The sequence below is a fragment of the Neocloeon triangulifer genome, unplaced genomic scaffold, assembly GCF_031216515.1.
Source record: "Neocloeon triangulifer isolate White Clay Creek 2 clone unplaced genomic scaffold, ASM3121651v1 ptg000003l, whole genome shotgun sequence".
Taxonomy (NCBI): domain Eukaryota; kingdom Metazoa; phylum Arthropoda; class Insecta; order Ephemeroptera; family Baetidae; genus Neocloeon; species Neocloeon triangulifer.
Window position 1 is genome coordinate 6748796 of NW_026775546.1, and position 23809 is coordinate 6772604.

A 23809-nucleotide genomic window follows, 5' to 3' on the forward strand; every position below is an offset into this window, starting at 1 on the left:
GAATAATTGCTTTATATATATCATTTTTTGATGAATTTTTATATGAGGAAAAGGAAATTGTTCAACCAGAAGAAAGAAGAAAATTATATAGTTCCTTATATAATCATATTTAGTTGATTAATAAAAACTGCAAATAATCAACCAAACTGCACCTTGTTTATTTCAAATTACTTCCAACCCTATAGATATAAGAAATGATTATAAAAATAAAATACTGAATATAAAATATAAGGATTTGAAAGCTATTCAATCCATTATCCAATATTAACATCATTTCACTAATTTTGCTATAAGTAATAAGTTGATAAATACAAAAAATATGCAAATAAAAACTATAAGAAAATGGAGCAGAGATAAAAATGAACACAATGAAAAAGAAGATTTGCATGAATTTGCCGGCAACTCAAGTCTCGTCGTGTGTATTGATCCAACGTGACTTTCATGCCGTTTTCGCGCCTTTTGCGTTCAAATTCGCCGGCAGCTCAACCCGCACTGGCCGTGTCTGTCGACGCTCAATTGTTTTCAGTTTTCAATGGCAGGCATGGAAGTGAACGACGAAATGTGGTCGCGAGTGCCTTTGGTAGTGATTTTAGGTGCCACCGGCACCGGAAAGTCCAAGCTGGCCATCGAGTTGGCCAAGAAGTTCGGCGGCGAGGTCGTGGGCGCCGATTCAATGCAGGTAAGGCCCCGACGCGGCCAAACAGGCCCTTCGAACGGAGCACGTTTTGGTGCTCACTTCATTCACTCCTCGTGTTGTGCTTTTACTATTATCAGCTGGCCTCGTGCTCGTACACTCGCGGCTCCCTTTGCCGTAGCGTCTAACTCGGCTCTCGGACACGCTTCGGACGCGATTAGAACGAACGCTTTCCGAAAGACAAATTCAATTTTCGTGCAAATCCGTTTTGCAATTTCAATTGTGATTTCATGATGAAAATGGCGCTTCATATTTCCGGCTCGAAAGTAAGAAAACATTACATAAATTTTATTTTGACGTTTTATCTGATTTTGATAGATCGTTTTATACTCCCTCAAAATTATTTCAACTCTATAAGGATTGAATGAATTTCAATTTCTACCAAAATTATTGATTGTAAAAATTAATTTTAATAAATAAAAATTTTGAAAAGTGGCAGTTCATAATACAAAAATATAATATCAGTGGTTACGAGATCTGTAGCCATTTCATAACTAAACTGAAATTAAAAAAAAGGATCATTAGGATAAACTGAAATTTAGTTATGTATTATTTAATTAAATATTTTAATTTGAAATCAAGCTTCAATAATGAACGCAAATTTAATCTATCAAATTGCTCAAAAAACAATTTTTTTAAAAGTAGTTTTGAAAACTTGTAAAATTATTTAAAATGAGGATTACGTAATTACATGTATGTAAAGATAAGTATTAAAAATTAAATAAAGTGCAAATTTTTTGGAGCTCAATTAAATATTACTTAGATGAAGATAATATTATGTATTAAACATAACAATTATTACACTCCAGTCAGATTGAATTTGAGTCTGGTATTTTAAGCGGTTATTTTTACTGATCCACCTGATTATCTTAAAAAGCACAATCTAAAAGAAAAATTATATTCATCCTAAAAAATTTACTAAATTATTTAAATATGCGTAAATTAAGATTTTAAATAATGAAAGAAATTATTAATGTACACCAACGTTATTAATAGCGTAATAGAAGAAATGATCAGTAAAATAATTAAGACATTGAAATTTTGATGTTTGGCGTTACAGAGTATCAAATAAACCAATGGTGATTTAAACCTTTTTTTTTGTAGAAAAAGTATATTGACATTTTTCATTTCCAGCTGTATTTTATTAAGCTTTTATTTACACACAAAAGATTATTATTTCCAATAATATTTTTCCGTAAAAAATTTTGCCCTTTTTGGAAATTTTTTAAGTATTAAAATATTATTTATTGTTGTTTATTCTTCATTCTTCACAAATCAGGTCAATATGAAAGATGATGCTTTGCTGTAAACGTTATGCCATTTTTTTTTTTAAATTTTTTTACATAAGCGGCTTTTCATCGTGATTAGTTATAAACTTTGTACATATTGCGGGGTGACCCTTTAACATTCAACCCCATTGGGAGCTTCTTTAATTTTTTCCAAGCCCTGGACACGCAGGCACGTGCGTGAGCGAATTATTTTTCATCCTGGGTCACCGGCGAAAAATTCGCATCGCCTGCGGTGCTTCGTGACTGATATTGCAAAATCAATTGTCCGGCCGCGAGCATGCTTGGTGTAGCGGTCGCAGGAATTTCATTCAGTGAGCGGAGGAGGCGAAAGAACGATTGCGGCCGCGAGAGCGGAGAATGTCGTTGACCCGGCTCTCTTTTTTTTTAATTCGCCGACCGGGCATGTAAGATAACGAGAAGAAGTGCTAGTTGGCTGATATTAAAATAAGGGGCCAGCCAGGTATGTGCATACTTAGCTCGCTGCCTCTCACTTGTTGTCATGTAGCCGCCGGGCCACACGTGTACCACAGACCGACCAAGACCACCGGCAAAGCAAACAATCTTCATTTTTATCTTTCCTATTTGTTTCTAACAGACTCTAGGTTAAGATTTCGACTTTGGCAACCTCAAATTTGGAATTTTCTTATTCCAATGCATACGTTTTGATACCAAACTCGGCCATTCTCCGATTAGTATAATGGAAATGCCCTGAAGGTTAATTTTGCATACCTGAAAAAGGGTCAAAGTAAGGTCTTCAGAGGTAGGGCATGTTGGGTGTCTTTTTATATGTTTTCCTGCGTGAAAAGATGAATTAAATACTCAAAATTTTGATAATTCATAGGGGAAACTAAAAACCCTGCATTTTTAATTTTTAAGTGATTTTGTCATGATCAGTCTAAGGTTTAAAAATTCGTATTTGTCTGCCTCATATAAAGATTTATGGTGTTGAAAAACACGCATTTATTACCTAACTCAATTTTTTTAATGTAATGACCCCTTCCTGAAATCATAGCAGAATTAAGGGTTGAAGTTAAATTTCTAAGGTTGGGCATGTTGTATGTCTTTTTATACGTTTTCTTGGATGAGAAGACGAATTGCACACTAAAAATTGTGATATTCTGAAATTCTGCTAATATTTCATAATCTTATTATTTTGCTTGTAATAATTCAACCTCAACTAGAGTCATTATCACCTGGCTTATTTATCTTTACCACAACAAGAGCGAGCATTGCATGAACCGGAGTTAATTAACTCCAATAAATGGTGCTAATGACGTTTTATTAGTTCAATAATTCCATTGCATTTGAACTCCCGCGCCGACGGGATGGCCATAAATCGAAAAGCAGCGGTGGTTGCGCGGATTAATTAAAAACCTCAGGCGACGGTTAATTGATTTTCAAGGATTTTTCGAGGTTGCGGTGCACTGCGAACTCTCGCCGCTGACAGCCGGCCGGTGTTTGCAGACGGATTGCGTGGGAAGCCAATGAACTGATACTAAAGCCGGCTCTCTCGATATATACCTCAAGTTAGTACACACATACATAAGAGAGCAACCAGCGCCACAACATGCATGCATTCGCGAGCACACATCTCGACCGGCCAACATTGGAAATCTTTTTCATCTGCGATGTACCGTAAAGTAAATCGGTCTTGCAGGAATTTTTATTACACCACGGTAGTGCCGAGCTGACTTTTTTTAGCTTTTAAGACCATCGTCGGAATTGTCAATAGTAAAGAGTGGTAAAAAATTATTGGAAAAGCTATTCAATTGTTCCTAAAGAGCATGGTTGAAATATAAATGTTAATTTAAAAAAAATCTAGTTGTGTTGATTTTTGTTCAAAAAGGGGATATTAACTTTTTTACTCCGAAATTTTATTAAATTTAAAATATGACAAAATATTGAAGGTTTTTCTTATTAGAGTGATACCCTGAAAAAGGTCATCTTCAGGCATATCATGTTGGGTGTCGTTTAATATGTTTTTGGTGTAGGAAAAACCAAATCTGATGTCTAAATTACTCTTTTCAGAGAAGAAAGTTGAAAAAATGATAATTTTGTAAATAATAGTTTTTTTAAATGATTTTTTTATATCAATCCTGACCTAAGTCACATTCATTTGATTTAAACGTCGCGACATTTCCAAGCCACATGAATGCTGCACGGGAAGGTCGGCGTTTTTTATTTTTCACTGTGGAAAACTACGAGCAAAGTGTCACTCGGCCGCGGTGATTTGTGGGCAGAAAATCCAGTCTCGAACGCCGCCGCCGGTTCGTACATTCGCTCGTCGTGAGAGATGACGAGGACGAAAAAAATCGGCCGCCGCGGGCACATTCGCCGAGTGTACACAAGAGTAAATAATTTATTATTGTAACATCTCTATTTACCGCACGGCCGCAGCTTTGTTAGGGAAATTGACGCGCGAGCATCACAAGAGTGCGGCCGATTTAATTTATTTCGACGTCGCTCGATCTCCAAAGCGGCATCCGGTTCAAATTTTCGCTGCGGAGAGTAAGGCGTGGCCGCACTCATTCAAACTAGATCACCTCTCGAAATTCCTTTTGCAATTATTCCGCCGGTCGATCTGCGAAATAATTGGGCACTGGCGGCTCTCCGCAAAAAAAAAAAAAAAAACAGCTTCGGTGCCATTGCCTGTCTTATTTATGGTGGGCGGGTGCTTCTTATTTTCCCAGGTACAAATGAGAGATTTAATCAGTTTAAAGAGAACTGGAATTAAACACAATTTATTAATTCAAGCAGACGATCCGGATGAATTTTTGCAGTTCTCTTATCAAAATTTTTATCACTTTGTTAATTAATTATTGGGGTCAAATGAATGGGGGAAATGGTTGGCGCCAGAGATAGCTGTTCTTTGGGAATTTTATTATTAGATTAATTTTTATCTTTTGCAATTTTGCATTTTTATCTAAGTATGGTAAATATTAATCAAAACTATAAATTTAAAAAAAGATTTTTTATTAATAGTTTTATTCGTTGATTATTATTATTTTTGAATAATGAAAATTCTCTGCTGCTTCATTTCCCTGGACATTGTAGCAAAATCCGAAGCAAAATTGAAAACTGATATTATAATATGGGATGCAGCTTCATTATATTCTCTTATAAACGTAGCGTGTCACTTGACACCTCTCCTCGGTTTAAGCTCTAAAAATGCTCTCCTCCCGGAAAGTTGCAATTCCATCTGCAGAGACGCTAACGTTTTGTTGCCATAGCATTATATCTATGGAGCGTTGAAAGGCTTTTGTCGCGGGAAAACTTTTCGTAATTACGTTAAATGATATTCTCAAAAGACGAGAGAAAAGAAAAGGTGCAGCAGAAACAAAAGCTCCGCACAAACTTACTTGTTTAAGTCTGCCCGCAAACTTTTCCAATTACGCATCCGACATAATAGTTTTGTAATTTGATCATCTGATCCTGAAACAAATTAACAAAGAAGTGCGTGACTTGCACCACAAATTTGGAAGTTTTTTTTCAATTCTTGTAAAACATTTGATTTTTGGCAATTATTTAGAAATATAAAAATACATTTCATAGAATTTTACATAAAATGAAATTTTAGATTGTATATGTTATGGAAAAGCTTTTTTAAATCAATAATTAATTTTCAAATAAACAAATATTAATCATTTATGCTTTATCATATTTAATTCATTCATCTTCATTCCGCTTTAATAAAATAAGTTTCCCAGAACCTTTTCTTCTACTGAATAGTCAAATCATACAATAAACCACCGTAATCAGAAGGTTCTTTGAAATGATATTAAATTAATCTGAACTTTACAATTTATCAGAAACGGAAGGAATTAAATCCGTCGGCGGCTCTCGTCAAACGATTGTCGCCAAGTCAAAGATTCAGATCCTTCTGGAATTGACTACAAAGGGCGCCGATGCTTCAACGATTTCCTCCCCGCAAGAAGAAGGAAGCTAATTAAATTAGCCTCCAATTAGCTGGCAAGTTAATTGAATTAGGCGGGAAATCACTGCAAAAAATATACGCTCGCCCGCGTTCGCCAATTTCATGCAACATTGTTATCGTAATTATTTGTGTATACTTGTTAAAATTTTCCCTCTGAACGAGCTCGTCTGCAGCGCAGTGACGGCGCCTCCTCAAAAGGAAGTTTCCTATAAACATAAATCATGCAATTACGCTTGATGAAATGCGCGCCCTCTCTTGTTTTAGGATGTCTAGACGCCCGCGACCGCCGCTTAAAAATCGATACACAAGGCTGGGTGATTGTTAATTTTAATTATTAATGTCATTTTCATTAATTAAAAATTATTAGGGAAAATAAATAATTTATATTAAATCTTTTAATTCATTTCCTCAGCTTTTAAAAAGAGATTTTCAATTCTATATTTTTTCCTATTATATATTTTTTTTATAAAAATTTAAGTTCAATTTAAAAGTTTTTTATTTTCATTTTGGTACTGAATTTTTTTTTAAACAAATGGTGCGAACAAATTTTTTACATTCGCTTTCAAATACATCTTACGTCTGATACAAATTGTTGCAATTTTTCCACGTCTCCATTCCTTCACGGCATTTGCGAGCAAAAATCTCACACATGAACAATCGCCTGATTTTCCTCTCGGCGCCGAAATGCCAGCCATTCTCAGAATTCGCACCCGCTGCGAGTTCGATTCGCTTCGCTTTTACAATTATTTTGAGCCGTAATTGAGTGCAGGCAAGCAGCATAACCAACAGCTTCCTCAAATTAATTGCACGGGCACCTTTATTACTTTCCTCGCGGTGTAATTGCTACTCGCCGTTTTGTCGACAACTTCTGGCCCAGCCAGCAGTGTCTTTCCTGCCTGGCGAAAAATTTGAGAGGAAATAAATTAAAGTTCTCCTCCAGCTGCCGAGCTCGAATAAACTCCAGACGTTTCCTTCACTTTGTTACATTAATTATTTGTCATTGACAACGGGCCAATCCATGAAAAGTTTATAACTATTTTTAGTGTTTTTGAACTAAATAATTTTTTAAGCAATTCATTATACTAAAAAAAAAAAATCAAAACTATTAAATAGTGATTGATTCTTCTAACAAAATTAAAAAAAATTATTATTGTTATTTAAGTGTTTTTTTTTTAATTTTTATTATTTAATAAATAATTTATTTTCATTCATGAAAATAATTTAATAACAATGATTATTTAACGTGACCTTGAATCAAAGAAATTAGCCCATAAAAAGAAGTAGGCGGCGAATTTAAGGCATTAGCAATTGCTCGGAAGTGACTCAGACGCCGGACAGACGGACGATTTAATTTGCGCCTCTCACGTATAAACGCAACTGCGATTCGTTTCGTCGCTTCGCACAGACGATTTGTTTGGCGAGATGTAATCATGTTTTTTACTTTTCTCTATTTGCACTGGCACTTGCTGCGATCTCGTTAATGCCGCACACACACTCGCTGATTATTTATTTATATCTCTTCACTTGAGCACGATTCGCTCTGTAAAAATGTGAAAATAAATTTATTGAGGAAAGAATGACTCGGAGACTTGTGAGGATAAACTTGTTTTTGAGAGAAGAGAACCGCAGTTCATACATTGATAGTGTCTCAATTGTCAACTTTGTCCGACCGCATTGCTGTGGCTGCTAAATGCATTTATCTAACTCGGAAGTATAAAATGGTTTTCTAAATATTTTAGGAAAACTTTGGATAGTTGTATATATAATGATCTTGTTCGTGGACTTTTACATTAGTTTAGCGTAAGTTAAGTGACTAGCATAAAATTCAATTTTAAAATAATATATAATTTGAAAAAAATTAATGTACGGAGGAAAAATATCTGCGATTTTTCTTTTTTGGTATTATTTACATTATTTAATTACAAGTTTTAAATTATCATTTAAGAAGTTATATTAATTTCGGGTGATAAGTAATGTAAAGTAGTAAAATACACTGGAATTTCTTTGAAAAAAGGCACTATCAGTTTTGTTTTTGCACTCGGTCTTGTATTATTCTCACGAAGATCAAGATAACATTTGCCGAGTGAGCAGTAAATGACCAATGCAAATTTCATTCACAACTGCAGAAACCAAACACACGCTACTCAGCTCACAATGCAAATGCATCTCCGGTTGCATAATGTGTTGCAAAAAAATTAAAGACAGGAAACAAACTCTACACCCGACGCAAAGGTCACTTCCGTTGTTAGCAAAAAATCTTTCTCACACTTTGACTCGATTATGAAAATATTTTGAATCGCTGCACCTGCAAAAGAGTTAAAATTCATTTTTCTAATTTAATTTTTACTTTTTGCCATTTCCGGTGGCAGTTTGCATAAAATGTTGGACTTGGGCTTCTCGCTTTAGTCCCAAGAATATCTTTATATTTTCGTTCTCCAGCCGCTCTCCTCACAAAGGCTATGATGTCATCCTCTCTCTCGGCTGGTTCTCGGAATGGACCGCCAAGTGGCGACTGCCGTACCAGGAAAGTTAGGCCAGATGATCGACTGCGACTGAATGGACTGGTCCAGGAAAGACGTTCCCGACTGGAATTTTAAACTTTTTTGCCCATCGCGTTTTGTTTAGTCACGGTGCCGCGGGATTACGAGCCAAAGTTTTGCCGGAAGAATTTGGCAAATGAATCAACTCCTCCCGGAAATTGTAAATAATTCTGATTATTAATTATTCACATCGGCCAAACAATGAATCGTCCAAATCAATTTTGATTTAAAATGTCTTAATAAAGTGAAAAATAGATAAAAATTTATGTTTTATAATTAGCGTTGCACAGTGATTTGGAAGTAAATTAAACACCAAGGCCAAAAATTTGCATATCAATTTTATTTTATTGTATATTGGAAAACAAAAATGACTGACAATTTAACCATTAAAATAGTATTGATTTATAATGTATCAAAATTATACTTTGTTGTATTTTTTATCAATTTAAATTAATTTATATTTTAATGGAATTCAGTAGTTGCAGCTTTCTATTAGGACAAAAATTAAAAATAAATAAATATTTTGTTTTCATTTGAATCTTAGAAAATTCATGACCTTTATCATGTAAGAATTTGCTTTTAAATCATTTTGAAGTTGTGATAAAAATTTCAAAATTTAAAAAGTAACTAAAAATGCATATTATTATCCTGGATCGATCAATAACAAAGCCACTTGATGACAAAGTTCTCTTTTGTGGGGAAAAAAATAATTCCCTCGCAAACTTATTCGTCACGCACGAGTCGACTGCAATAAGTCAGAAATTCCTATTTGCCGATCGGAAAGGGGTGCGAATCGGCACGCGTGAGCAAATCGCACCCTCGACACGCACAACAAGGAGCGGCAGGAATGCGCAGAATGAAATTTCTAAAACTTGCGCGCCTCCTCTTGTCAAGGCTGACGATTTTTTTCGGCCGGTCCCGTGTTCCACGCCAAACTTTGTTATGACATTTTTTCCCATTCCTCGCGTTCGCCAGCCGCTCCAACCTTCATTCCGTGTAATCACCTCGGAGTGGCCGAGACCTTGGATGCACAACGCACCACGTGGGTCCCCCTCGAATCAAAGAAGAAACGCACGCACCAAAAACCCACCGACTGACAGTGAATCCCCTCTCCGACGACGTAGATAGTCCAGCTGTGAGTCTCTTGTGCGTGCACTTTTTTTTTGAAGGCCCTCTTGATAGCTCGGAAAAACGGCGCAGTTTTTGCGAGAATCGTTAATTTAATAAATTGGAGTGATGTTGCTAACTGGTGTTGTAGAAAAGGCCAGCCCACTTGTGATTGACAAACCGATTGCTTTTTTGCTTTACAAATGTTTCCAACCAAGATTGATGGTGTAATTTAATAAATAAACAAATTTAGTGTAGAAAATAGTAGATTACAAAAAATTTTGATTTTACAAAAGTGGATAAAATTTTGGAAGTTTAGTTTAAAAAAAAATAGCTCTTCTAGTTTAGAACCTTATATCTTGAGCAAGAAAAAAATACAAGAAATCAGCAAAATTAATTAATCAAATTTTAAAACAAAAGGAACTTTGTTAGATTTTAGTTTTAAAGTTCCTGGTAAATATAGTGATTTTTCAAATTTCCTGTTTAATTTTTTTATTTTTCTTGCTCATGAAATAGGGTCGCACACCATGGAAGTAAGTTAAAAAAAAATCAAAAGTGGAAAAAGCCAGTGTACATCACTTATATGTGATTTCAAATTTAAGATCAATCAATTATGGTGATTTGTATTTAAAGTCGGCTTTTCCTTGATGGATTTTTGTGCGTTGTTAAAAAAACAACAATATCCTGCTTCTTAAACAATAAACAACTCACAAAAATCCATCGAGGGAAAGCCAACTTTAAATTCAAATCACCATGAATCAACCCTCGATCGTGAAGTTCTAACACAAAATCAATCAGTAGTGTTTAAATGCTTGGCCACAATTTGGATTTTTAATCATTCTATATTCCGATTACTTTCACGTTATTTTTTAACGGAGAATTTGAAATTTTGCCGTAAAATCGCCTTTCATGCTCATTTTAAGAATTCCACTTTGAATTTATTGAATTATTTTTTATGTAAAAATTGAATAAAAATTGATAAAATATTTTTACAATTTTGGAGAGCTCTGGAAATAAATTGAGCAAAATATTATTTGGAGATATGATAAATAAATAAAGGGGAATTTTGATCTCGTATTATTGAGTAGACCAAAATTTTTATGCTGTGCCTTATTGCGGAAATAAGGCTGCCGGCGGCGTCTGTCTATGCATTGTTTGTCGTCTGGATTTGGCACTGCCAAAAATGGCAGAAACGGCCCAAGACGTGTCACTTATCATCCTTCTCGTCATGCACCCAGACCGCAGGAATTTAAAATGCTAGTTTTTTTGGCCAATTTATTTCCAGCAGACTGGTTTCGACGGATCGCAAAATAAAAAAAAAATAAGCGGTGGGAAGAAACCAGAAAGCGGCCAGGGCAAGGCTACCAATGAAACCGGGCCGAGATTTATGAGCCCCTTTGACAAGTTCCCAAAAGTGGACGTGGAGAGGATTTTCCTCCGCAACAAGTTCTCGATTCATTCCGAATGAAAGGGAGTTTTTTATTCCTCGAAAGGCGGCTCGTCAGAAGTTGCTTTTTTTCCTATCCTCGGTACGAAAATCGCGCAATCCGATACCCTGTGCCATTATTTTGCGCTTGATCGAAGGTCAAGACGAGGGGATTTTGTTCATGTTTTGAATAAAAAAAATTTAGTAAATTTAAATTTACTCTGGATAATTATAATTCCTGAAATTCGTGAAAATATACACTTTTTACTAATTTAATTTATATGTAAAGCTAAAGGAAAGCAGAATTTCAAATTTTTATTTCACCGATTACAATATTATGTTAATTAATTATATATTCAGCAGCCTGTTGTATTTTTAGGAGTTGAGTATTAATTTTCAATATTTTTTTAGTATGAAAAAAAAACGCGATTTTTTTCTATTTTTCATCAATTTAAAAAAAAAAATTCCATAAAAAAGTCAACCCCTGTACATCAATATCAATGTTTCCCAGAAGTTCAGCACTTAACATTTCCACATCCTTTTCCTATAAGCAGTTTTTCTTTCGCCTCTTGTGTATTTCTTCTTGACCGCCTCTCTAAAGGTCACTCAAAGTTAAAGCACCCGTCTGGGGAATTTGCGCGCCTTCACTTTGTGCTTTTTCTCCTGCTTATGTTCCTCTTCGCTCTGCACGCGCAAAAAAACAGGAGTGGACCAAACTAGGTGTAAAATAGCTTTCGCGGCGCTTGGGTTTCCACAAGCGCTTGTGCCATTCACGCTGTTCACGCCGTTCAGGTCTCTAGGTATGCGAAGGGAGAAGGAAAACTATAGACGTGTGGGGCTTCCATTGAGAAATGTATGAAATTGCAACGCCAAACAAAGTGCCTGCGGCGGAATTTCGAACCCAATTTAATCGCCGCAGACTCGCTTTCTTTCCAGCCGGCGCATTTTCTAATTCAGAATCTAAATATTTGCCTTTAATTGCAAGAGAAACTTGCATTTTCATTTCTAAAGTACCACAAAACTTGATTTTTTTTTAATACAAATTTTAAGCCACTTGGATGCTGATTAGTTTTATTTTAATTGTAGCTTTTTTTCCTTGTATAACTTAAAAATAAAAATGTCTTAACAAGTTTTCATGAATTTTTCAATTAGTTAAAAGATAACAAACAAAATATTTCAATATGTAATTCGCGAGAAATTTTGCATACTTTGGGCTAATCTAACAATTCGTAAAAAAAATCCCGTTCAATAAATTGAAATTTTCAGCAGCACGTTTTCTAATTGTTAATAGCATAGTTAAAATGGTCCCAAATAGGAAGCAGATTTGAATATAAATAATTGAAATAGAGTTGTCGGCCTTCAGCCTTTTAGCATGACACCGAATTTTTTTAACAATTTTATTTTGTCAAGGACAAGACTTTGTCACTTTAAGACACGTGTCTAATCGTGAGCCTGCTGCCAATGCCAAGCCAGTATAAATCTGTGAGTAAATTTTGCAGAAGTAATTTTGATTGGATAAAAACACATAGGCTAATTAATTTGATGGAAATATAAGATTTTTTGCCTGATTTTTAGATCAGTGATTTCTCTGTTGTTAATTTTAAAATTAATTTTTTTACAATTTGTTTTTCTTTTTTGGTAATTCAGTTTTTAATTCCTTTAATTCCAGTTTAAAATATTAAATCCTAAAAATTTAAAACTATTTCTTATTCCCATTAGATAATAAATTAGCTTTCTTTATCACCTCAGTGGGACATTAATTGTCTATATAAAGTTATGGATCCAGATCACATAGAACGTTTAATTAAGCCATCTAATTTCAATCAGACCGCAGTAAATTTCCACTCCCGCGACCAGGAAGACAGTTTTCGCCGAATTGAAAAAACGGGCTCGTCCTATCGGTTGCATACATTAAATAGGTCTGGTCCATAAAACAGGTCTTGTGCCTCGGAATGAGGAGGAAAAAGCATTCCACCTCGATTCGCATACCTGGTGTGACCCTTCGGGACTCGCGCGGCAATAAAATAAGCATGGACCGACCTTTCATTAGCCGCTTCTCAGAAACGATGCGGTTCTCGAAAGCAAAACAAATCGTTTTTGTCCGAAATCACCTGGCTGCATTATGATTGAATAAAAAATTGTGGAAAAATGATCGCCGTCGGCGTATATTTAACGCCTCGTACCCATTGTGTGTTTTTTTTCCATCATCTGGCCATTAGACAAGCAGCGTCGGAGGTTATTTTACATTTGTGTTGCCGGCATTCCATTTAATACATCGGTCCTCGGCATTTTGTTGATTCATGCAAATTAATATCTTGCGCTCTTTACACACCGCGACACGGCGGTGCTGCTGTGCGGCCACAGGAGGATTACCCGCCAGAAGACCGTGGGATTATTGCCGTTTTTGCCCTCGCATCCATTGCCAGGCTGTTGCACCGCAGCTCGTCCGAACAGTTCAAATCTGCCAAAAGATTTGTCAACAACTTTTTAATCCAGAAAAAAGGATAAAGTTTAATTTAAAATTTACAAAAAAGATATGAAAAAAGCAAATACATCTTAATTTCGGAGAACAATTTTTTGATTAATTTAAATTAATAATTTCAGAAGCTGCGCAATCTGATTTAAATTAAATTAATTTTTCTGTTACTAAAAACTATAGAGTTCTTCCAAATTTATTCTCTCATTAATTGAAAATGAAATCGTTTTATTTTGAGTGAAATAAATTTTATTTGCGCTATATTCAGAAGCTATACCATGAAAATGCTATTTTCATGCATTGAATATTAATAATAAGATAATTAAATTAATTAGTTCATTACTATGAACCGTTAATAAGTAAGTTACTAATATTAGCCTATATGATTCAATTTAAATCTTTGAATTGGTCAATAAACATACACAACAATTATTGCTGTTGGTTTTAAATCATTTTAATTTGTAACTTTAGATAATAATCTTTTTCTACATGTTTGAAAATATATAAAAAATAAAATTACAATACTAAACGTTATGATGGATTTTGTTTTTTTAATTCACTTTAATTGTAATTTTGTGAACTGAAGAACCTCGCAATTATACTCCTCTCTTATATTTTGTAATCAAATTCCCTTTAAACACAAAAGGAGCGCACTTGGTAAATTTAACGGTTCTCCAATTCTTTATTCTCTCGCTGTTTGAACGATATTAAGTCTCATTAGCTTTACCTTTTTTTACTTAAATTTATAAAACGAAGTTAATTATAATTAATATCCGCCGCATTCTTCTATATTTCTGTTTCCATCGTCAATGAATGTTTTGCATTCTGATCGCGCCGCAAATTGACAAACAAAAGCAGAACTATACACGCCCTGGAATAAAGTTGAAGCGGGACGGCATCTGGAGCGGCATTTGCGCCGAGCAGCGATCAAGTCTGATTCCGTAACTGGTTTAAATACCGAACCTGCACTCGCTCCTCTCGAGTGGGAGGCTGGGGAGGCGGTTCATAAGATGGCAAGGAATGTGGAGGCAGGTTTCGCTCCATCTCACCCATGGTTTCGTCGTCGGCACAGGTTGTCTGCAAATGCCAGAGACGGCCGAGCGAAGCTACTTGTGAAAATTATCCAAATATTTCTGAATTAATAATTGGTATAATTGATAATAATTAGCAGAGAACATAAAAAAATGCTGTTCGGAAATATTTAACAAATAGTTGAAACACTTAAGTTTCACGTTTTTATTAATTAAAAATTTCAATTCTCTAAAAATATAAATTTTTAATTTTTGAAGATTAATTTACAAAATAAAAATATGGAAAATTAGGGTTAATAACTGCACAGTATGAAATTGGCTAGAGGATCATGATATCATCGAGATCTCTTAATAGTTTTATATTATTTGAAAATGTAAATTTAACTTGATATACTTAATTTAACACACAAAAATCCACAAATGACACCACAAGCATTACAAACACTTGTGCTTAAAATTTCCTGCTTTTATTAGCTTTTTATTTAGCAAATTATAATAAAAATTAATTTATTTTTCCTTGTCCACTGCTTCCTCGTGTTGTTAATTTCAATTCACCAAGATTTTTGTTGTCACTAATTACTATCTTTTTAGGAGCAATAATTTACGTGCGCCGTCTAATTTCTGTCAGAGATTGGCATCAGACGCTTTTGTAGTTTAATTTTAGAACGTGCGTGTGTCTAGAACAACACCCGGCGCAAAGCGTGATGTTTCGCCTCGAATTACATGCGCATTCGGCGGACGTGTGAATAAGATTATTGCGGAGAGACAAGACAAGAAGACGCGAGCAACAAAGTTTAACTTTGTGCCGCGCGTCTTATCTTCATCTCTTTGTATGTAAAGAGTCCAACTCGTTAGCGACTTTTACACATTTCGCTACAACTCAAATTCAGCAATGTTTATATTTTTGAAGTTTTTGTATCTTAAATGGTGAGTGACAGCGCAACAGTCTTGAGGCCGGATGTACCGATAATGCTTGTTTTGCTCCTTTCAAATTTGCTCAGATTATGGGCGTCTCGTTTCGTTTCCGCAGCAAACTGATATTTATTCACGTCTTGTATAGTTGATTGCTCTATTAGTCTTATCAGTTTTGTTAATTGGCTGGGGGATCCCAATCAAAAAGGGGTTCTGGTTTCTTGGAAAACCCCGATTCAATGCTTTGCATGAATTTTGAAATAAATAAATAAAAAGCATTCAATTCTACATAAATGAAACATTTCTTGAAAACGGTCCAAAGTCTTCCAAGAAAAATATAATTTGGGTGAAAAAAATTAAATACTTATTTTTATCAAAATTGTTTTTCTCTCCAATTTCAGCTTTAAAATATGCATTTATTTGAAATTTTGATTAGTCAATATTGTTCAATGTCAGCTAAAGAATGGACCATTCAATTGCACAACTTGCACTGAAAAAATATGCATAGAAAGAGGGGAAAAGGGGCTTGCTGGCCCTTTTTGATCTTTAAATTAGCTTTTTTTTTACCTGAGATTTAAAAAAATAAGCAGCTCTCAATTAATAGCCTTTCATATACATATATTATGTTTTTCAATAACAATCAAACTTTTGATTCTAGACTATAGTATCACTCAGAAATATCTTCAAAGTGGGTTAGTTGAATTAGTCTAAACATACATTTATTTATTCGAATTTATTAATGTTTTTAAAATGTTTGCATTGAAAAGTGCAAATTATAGAATTAGGTGCTGATTGAAGAAAGATTGCTAAAAATTTTGGAAGCCCAGAATCTTTTATGAAGGAAATAAATTAATTAATTTTATGAAAAAAAAAAAACAGATCCTGGAACTGTAATCAATCTTCATAATTTTTACGCTCGTCCTAATTAGAAATTCAATTAAATCCGCCCACAAAAAATCAACACGTTGAATATTTTTTTTCCACTTCTTGTAATGATGATTCACGAGCTCTGCATTAGCATATAATTCATAATTCGGCTCTGATAAATGATCTTGGTGGAAGAAATTAATTCGTGGTGGCGGGCCGGGCACCGCCTCGAACAATGCCGTAATGAATTCATTACCGAAAGCAGACGAAAAACAAACCGATGAATGAGAGAGACAACACGCTTGGCTCATAATTATTCAATCAGAGGCAGAAAACGTTGCAAGGAAAAAGGCTGCGCCGATCCCACCTTCCACTTGGACCGCCGCGTCAGGTGGCCTCTCTAAAGGTGGAGTCACTCTCCGCCTAGTGGAAATTCAGGTTCTTTTCTCACGGGCGCGGAGAGCGGTCCAAATATAAATACATACATATACGGACATTAGCTTATTAATGCACGCCGGCATGAAAAGCGACATACGCCCCTCATTCATTCTTCGAATCGCGCCCGCCGTCTCAACTAAAACGCTAACTGTAATGCTGTTTTTTTTTACAACCAGCACTCGCCCGTCGTTAATAAATAATTTGCAAATGCGTGATATTAAAAAAAGTCCATTGCGCTAATTAGCATGACACGCCGGTCAGTTTGGAAATTCTGTTAAACGGAGATTGTAATTCCGTGGTGACTTTCTATTTTTAGTCCTCCAGACGATCGAGCAGTTGCAATTTACGATGTACAGTTAAGACTAATTTCTTTGGACTACCTTCGTAACCTTAGGGCGTTATTCAACGGAATTACAAAACGAGAAGTGTAACAAAAACGAGGAGGAATTTTTCATTTACCAGTTTTAAGATCTTGATTGCGTTAAAAGAATAAAAAAATAATGATTGTTGCTTTTAAAGTTTAAAAAATAATTTATTTTTTGATTTTGTTTCAGGTGTACAAAAGACTGGACATAGTGACAAACAAAGTGACCCCTGAAGAAATGGCGCAAGTGCCGCACCACATGATAGACATTTTGAGTCCCAAGGACAATTTTAATGTTGTTGACTACCGGAATCAAGCTCTTGCAAAGGTAAATATTTCCTTTATATTATAAAATTGGTTAATTGTGGTAACATTTTAAATTGCAGTCATTTCTATTAACGCCAGGTTATAATTATTTAAAAAAAAAACTGATCAGAGATAAATCAGAGGACAAAAATTTTAGTTATTGGTTATATCTTGGAATACTTCTTTGGGAATTCAATATTTTTTTCCACTTAATTAAAGAAGAACTTCTTAATTGAGATGTTTATCTATTTCAATTATTGTTTATATTTTTTGAAGAAGTTTAATTCCTTGCAAAAATTTCATTAATTTTAATGCAGTGTAATTTGTGGGTTTTAGATTTAAATAATTAATTACATAAAATTTGAATTTAAAAAAGGAAAGAAGTAAAATAAATATAAATATTTAAGCAAAAGTGTTCTCTCGAAAATAAGAAAATATCGCACGCGCCGTCTTTCTCGTACTTAACTTTTACTTATTTTAAACCGATTTCAACGTGACAGTGCGCGTACCCATTATTCACGCAATTGAATTTGGCCAGCTGGCAACAAGCACGTGTTTTTGATATTGCCGATTAAATTTCTGTCAGCGCGATACCCGTCAAGTGCGTCCTTCTTATTGCCAAAAAGAAAAATCGGCGCCACCACTCTCTCATTAATATTTCTGCATACCCGTCGCGACAGCAACATTGTACTTACTTTGGTACTTACACAGTCTCACATTTTGATAATGATCCTTCTTGCGCGCTGACCAATAAATAACAATTTTTATCGGCTGCCGCAGAGAGAGATGATAACCTCGCCCAAGTTGACTTTTTTTCTCGACTTTTCAGTGAGTGGATGATAAAAAATAAAAATGGAATGATCATGCATAACATTATAAGAACTTATAATTTCGAGTGGGCCTGCCGTAGAAATCCCGCAGGAAGTGGTGACTTTCGTGCTTCCTACGCGCGCTCTCCATCAATCATTTTGCTCCTTTTTCCTCACACTGTTATCATCAGCACTTCTCATTTGCCTGAAGTGAGCTATTTGAGGAAAACGAGAGTTTCCCATTTCTTTATACAGAAAGACGTCCTAATTGCTTTTCGTTAGTTGGGCGCTGATTATTATGTACAGTTTTTTAGAGGTGATTATTTTTATCTTCCAGGGAAAATATTTTTGAAGCAGATTTGCATAGTACAATTTTTAACAAAAACTACTTCTTTTATCATCAGAGCCGTCATGCATTTTAGAACAAAAATAAAATTAAAATGTTTTTCTTAAAATTTAGACACCGTGACTTGCCAAAATTTTTTTCTTAACGAATGTGAGATTAAAATATCCCATTCTTTAAACTATTTTAACAGTAAGGCAGAATGTTCGTAAAAATTTGAAAATGATCGTTTTGGCCGTTTCGCACTGAAGACTTTTGGAAGCCAGTAAAACGGAAGCCACTGGTGGTGCGTATAGGAAATTCGCCGGCGGAGGCACCTGCGTGCGCTCCTCGCACACAAAAGAGCAACAGGTATAAATGTAATAATAACGCGAGAGGGAAATGCCGAATAATTTGAGTGCCCGTATCAGACGTGTGGATCTGCCGGAGTATAATTAATTGTGCGTTTGTCGTCGATCGCGACAGCCGAGGCAGCGGCGTTCTAATTGATGGCTCCGGCTCCCAAGTGCATGGTTGGCGTGGGAAGTCGCGATTTGTTTTGATTTGCGTCCTTAATCGCCGCGTGATACTTGACACAGCGACTTTATTGTGATTGTAAAATGTAATCTGCATTGTGAGGCGAGCACTTAAGTTAGAATTAAATTGACTGAGAAAGACGAGACACGCCCACATTTCTCATTTAATAACAATAAATTGAGATCAATCATTTGTGAAAATACATTAAACATGTTCATAACATTTGTTATAAATTATTGAAAGTCATTTTCGTTTTTAATATATTGGGACTTACATTATAAACAAGATTTAAAATTAAAAAAAATTATCTATGAAAAGACTTCGAAAACAAAGGCTCTGCTTAGGCGTATCGTCGCCTGGAATCAAAACAAACCGATCGTGGCCCGGTCGGATTGCGCCGCCGACAGTGACAGAACGAGTGGAATTTTGATTTATAACTCAATAAAATTATCACTGCTAACCGCCCATTCGCGGCGGGCGCCTCCTGCTTCCACCGGTGCTTGATTTATGTATTGTTGTTGTTGCGCCTGATAATTTCGGCTCTTCTTTTTTCACCCGAGCCGCCACAAATGATATACACCCTATCTGTGCCAATTGCAATTTGGATTTTGAAAAATTATTACCAACTGCGTATTAACTATTAGTCCGCAATTAAAGTACCGAGCACTTTGGAAGTATAATTGTTGGTTAGGCTCAAGGCCTGTGACGAGATAAATTAAAGAGCCTTGTCTGATACGCATTTAGTTTTCCTACAAGAGCGTGATTCCCAATTAGTCTAATTTAGATTTCAAGTAATCGCTTATATTGACTGCAATTAGTTTAATTCGTCTTTTGCATTATTAATTTGAATTTTTCTTTAGAATTTAAATGTTTTTGAATGAAATTTTCAGTAATTAAATATTGCTATCAACAAAATTAATTCATATTTAATGCGTCAATGACATTTTCAATAAAAGATCACAATATACAATTCTCAAACATCTCGCTTGTCTCTGGATGAATTTCGGAAAACTATTCTCAAAAAGTATTTGTTTCTTCTCGTTGGTCTGTCTAAATTTACCGGTGGTAGTTGGTTGTTGCCCCTTGCGAGCCACGTTCTTACCAATGTGACCGACCCGACCATCGTCTGCCTAATGGATTCCGATCAGGCAGGGGAGAACAAAGAGCGGCACAATAGCTCATTTCGATATTTATAGAGTGCGAGAGAGGGATGCCGCGCACCGTCGGCTGGCAGACAAATAAAATTCCGTAATCCCAAAAATAAAATACAAAATCCGTCGGGCGACGGCAGGCGGGGGCTAAATTGACCCTATACAAGCGATTCTGCGGCGGTTCTTCCCGGTCATTGCCTTACAATTAGATGAATTTTTAATCCTTTACAATTTATTTATTTGTGTTTAACATTTTTGTTAATTATTTGTGTAGTTGTTACCTTTTAATTCACACTTTCTAAAACTAAAAGATTCTCAAATTTGAATTTTCGCATTTTAATTAATTAAATAATTTCCTATTTTTAGTTTAAAAAACTAAAATTTTGGCATTTTTAAACGTCAAACTATTTATCTTCTTTCAAACAAGTTCTTCTTCAATTATTGAATGTAAGCAATGTGTGCAAAATAAAAACAACTCCTCCAAGGTTCTTGTGATTTTTGCTAAGTAAAAATTTCAATTTTTCAATTGTGATTGTGAAGTTATCCAAATTATTTGTTGGCTTTTGCAATTACGAATAAAAATCTATAGTGAAATTATTGTAAATTTAATTTTTTTTTTTTTTTAATTTTCACCTTCATTCATTTATTTTTTTTTTAAGGAATTTACGAGCCTTTTGAAAGAATTAAGTGTTAAAAAATTTATAGAATTCCCTTCATACGTGTTTATTTGGCAAATCTCCATGGCATGATGTATCTCTGTCTCTACTGAAAAATAAATTATGTTGATGAAAGGAGTAAAAATATCTATTCACTGACCTTCAACAACAATTTAAAAAGATTAAATTTATTTTATCTTCACATCTAAAATTTAGACTGTGATTTTCTCAAATTTTTAGTAAAAAAATATTGTTTCTTAAGAAACAGGACTTCCTGGGAACATTTATTAAAGAATTGAAAGTTAAAAGAATGGATAACGATCACATCTGCCCGTCGATCGGCGGCTGTCATATGAGAGCTCACGAACAGAAATTTACATAAATCAATCGGCGCGTCGCCAAAGAATCGTCCGTCGGTTGAGGGGCCGCCGCCGCCGCCGAACTCATCAAAGCTCGATTGTTATCGGGCCATTTGGTGCTGCCGGAGCAGCAGCCGAACTTTGATTGTATTTTGGGAGTCAACAGCGGGCGGCGTTTACATAAAAAATCTGGAGCACCGTCATAGGTATTAGGTGCTCGCGGGAAAGGGTTCAACATTCTCTCGGCCACACGTGTACCCGCGCGCGCGGGTGTGCTGCCAGTTACTTATCAGTCGTGCTGTTGGCGGCCTTTAAATCTGTTAACGCTCTCGCTTGGAACGCCGCGTGAATTCATGCGCTTGCATCGACCGGCAGTGAATCTGTCCAGATATCTGCCTCGTCGGGAACAAAGAAGTGAACCGGCCTTGTTTTATTACTTACTTAATGGCGTTGCTGGCTGACGTTCAAAAAAAGACTTTTAATTTCATTTTATTCAAGGCCGGAACTTACTTAAATTACTTAGAAAGTGAATCAATATCTTATTGTTAAAAAAAAACATAATAAATCAATTAAAAAATTGCATGATGCTTAAGAAAAGTTTTCAATTATGATTCCAACCTAAACTTCAGCTAGAGATTTCTTCTTGATTATAAGTTTTTAGCATTTTTTTATTGCAAAAACATTATTTTCTCCAAAAGTATTTTTAAAATATTTATTATTTCTATTTTGTGATAATTTTTTGTTTGTAAATGAATGATGAGACAAAAGGGGAAAAAAACACCAATAACTTCCGTGCCAAAATCAAGTCTCGGAAAGTTGATTCCGGCTTCTCACATTATGCAACCTGCTCAACAAGTTGCACCTTACGCGGGCGCCATATAAATGTATTCCTGTCTGGCATCCCATCATCTTAATTCATCCATCAATCTCACTTTTCTGTCTCTTTTCACCCCCCGGTATGCCCAAAATATTTATTCGCATCATTTATTTTTCCGGCTTCAGATTGCGGAGATTGACTCGCGCAGCAAACTGCCCATCGTGGTCGGCGGCACCAATTACTACATCGAGTCCCTCCTGTGGAAAGTCCTGGTCCAGTACGAGTGCAAAATAATAAAGGCGCCGGAGGCTGCGAATTCCGTGGCTGCTGATCAATCAGCAAGCTTGGAGTTTGCAAAGCTGGACAACGACGAACTCATGAAGCGGCTCGAGGCCGTGGACCCCGAGACGGCCCTTCGGCTGCACCCCAACGACCGCAGGAAGGTGATCAGGTAGGGAATCTGCACGGCACGTGTGTCAAAATTTAAAGTGGATCAAAACTTTTTAGATGAAAACATGATTATTTTTTAAATGGCAGTATTATAGGTTATAATTTTTAGTTAGAATCTGACTGATAAATTGCTACTCATGTTTAAAAGTTTTTTGAGTGAATAAATTGAAATGAAGAATTAAATTTGCACATAAATTATTCACTAAACAGCTATAGAGATGATTGAATTATCACCTAAAATTATAGAGGAAAATAACTAATATCTACCGATAAATTTTTAGTGCTCTTTTAAATCAGCTTAATTGTTTCTAAATCTATCAAAAAGATTTCATTTTATTCAACCAAAAATTCAGATATTAAAAACAGTCAAACCTTAGATTGAAATATAGAAAAATAGTTTTTTTTTATTTAATCAATTTAAGAAAATTGGTACTTGGAAATTAAAATGGGATTATTCTATTAAAGCGAGAATTTAAATTTGCTGTTGAGCTTTGACGGATGTAAATTAAGTTTTTAGATTATAAATAAATTCTTGATATATTTCATTAAATTTGCATTTAGACATTTTTTACTCATAATTTATCTTACAAAATTTCAAGATGTATTTAAATTTAAATGATTCTATTAAAATTTATAAATTACAATGTTGTTTGAGATATCATATTTTTCAACTGGTAATAACCTAAAACAGTACATCAATCCTCTTTAATATCAAATTCATCCACTTCCTCGGAGAATCTCCAAGTCAAATTTTGCCATTATGCAGAATTTTATGAGGCCGAATATTTTACACTTTTTACTTGAAATCGCATTAATTTCCCTTTAAAATTGCGAATGCTGACAAAACAAACAAATTTTGAGCGAAAGGTTGGACACTGAATAATTTCTGCATAACTTTTTCAGTGGCATTCGAGTGGCACTTGACGACTCCTTATCAGCGAGCGAAGAGTTTTGCGAAATGCCCTCGCACGCGGAGAGACACGTTTTTTTCGCATACTGATAACGAGCGTGTAGACAGTGAGTGGAGCCAGTCGCGAGTAGTACATAAATTACATTTGGGATTCGCGCTGATAATGAGCTGCACGTTTCGATAATTAAGAGAGTCGGTCGGCTGGGCTAAAGGCTAAGCGATTTTCGGCAGGCCCAGCACTGCTGTTTCCATGCACAGCCTCACTGTGCGCGCGCGGAGATCAATTGTACTTGTTAATCTGTCCTTTTGACTTTCATTGATTGCGTGTGTTTTCCAATTTTTGATGATACTGCGCGAAATAATATGTGCACAGAATGTTGCACGGCCTGACAGCAGCTGATCAGCACGTGAACG

General features: G+C 35.3%; 1 protein-coding gene across 1 annotated transcript in view; it reads left to right on the top strand.

Annotated features, from left to right (window-relative positions):
• Positions 1–526: 526 nt before the first annotated feature.
• The window catches only part of LOC132193254 (tRNA dimethylallyltransferase), a 94852-nt gene continuing 71569 nt past the window's right edge, over positions 527–23809 (top strand). Inside the window, exons 1-3 of the mRNA XM_059613809.1 lie at positions 527–679; positions 17269–17406; positions 22221–22486. Of these exons, the coding sequence (XP_059469792.1) occupies positions 533–679; positions 17269–17406; positions 22221–22486 (551 nt within the window). The 5' untranslated portion in view covers positions 527–532. The remainder of the gene's footprint in view (positions 680–17268; positions 17407–22220; positions 22487–23809) is intronic.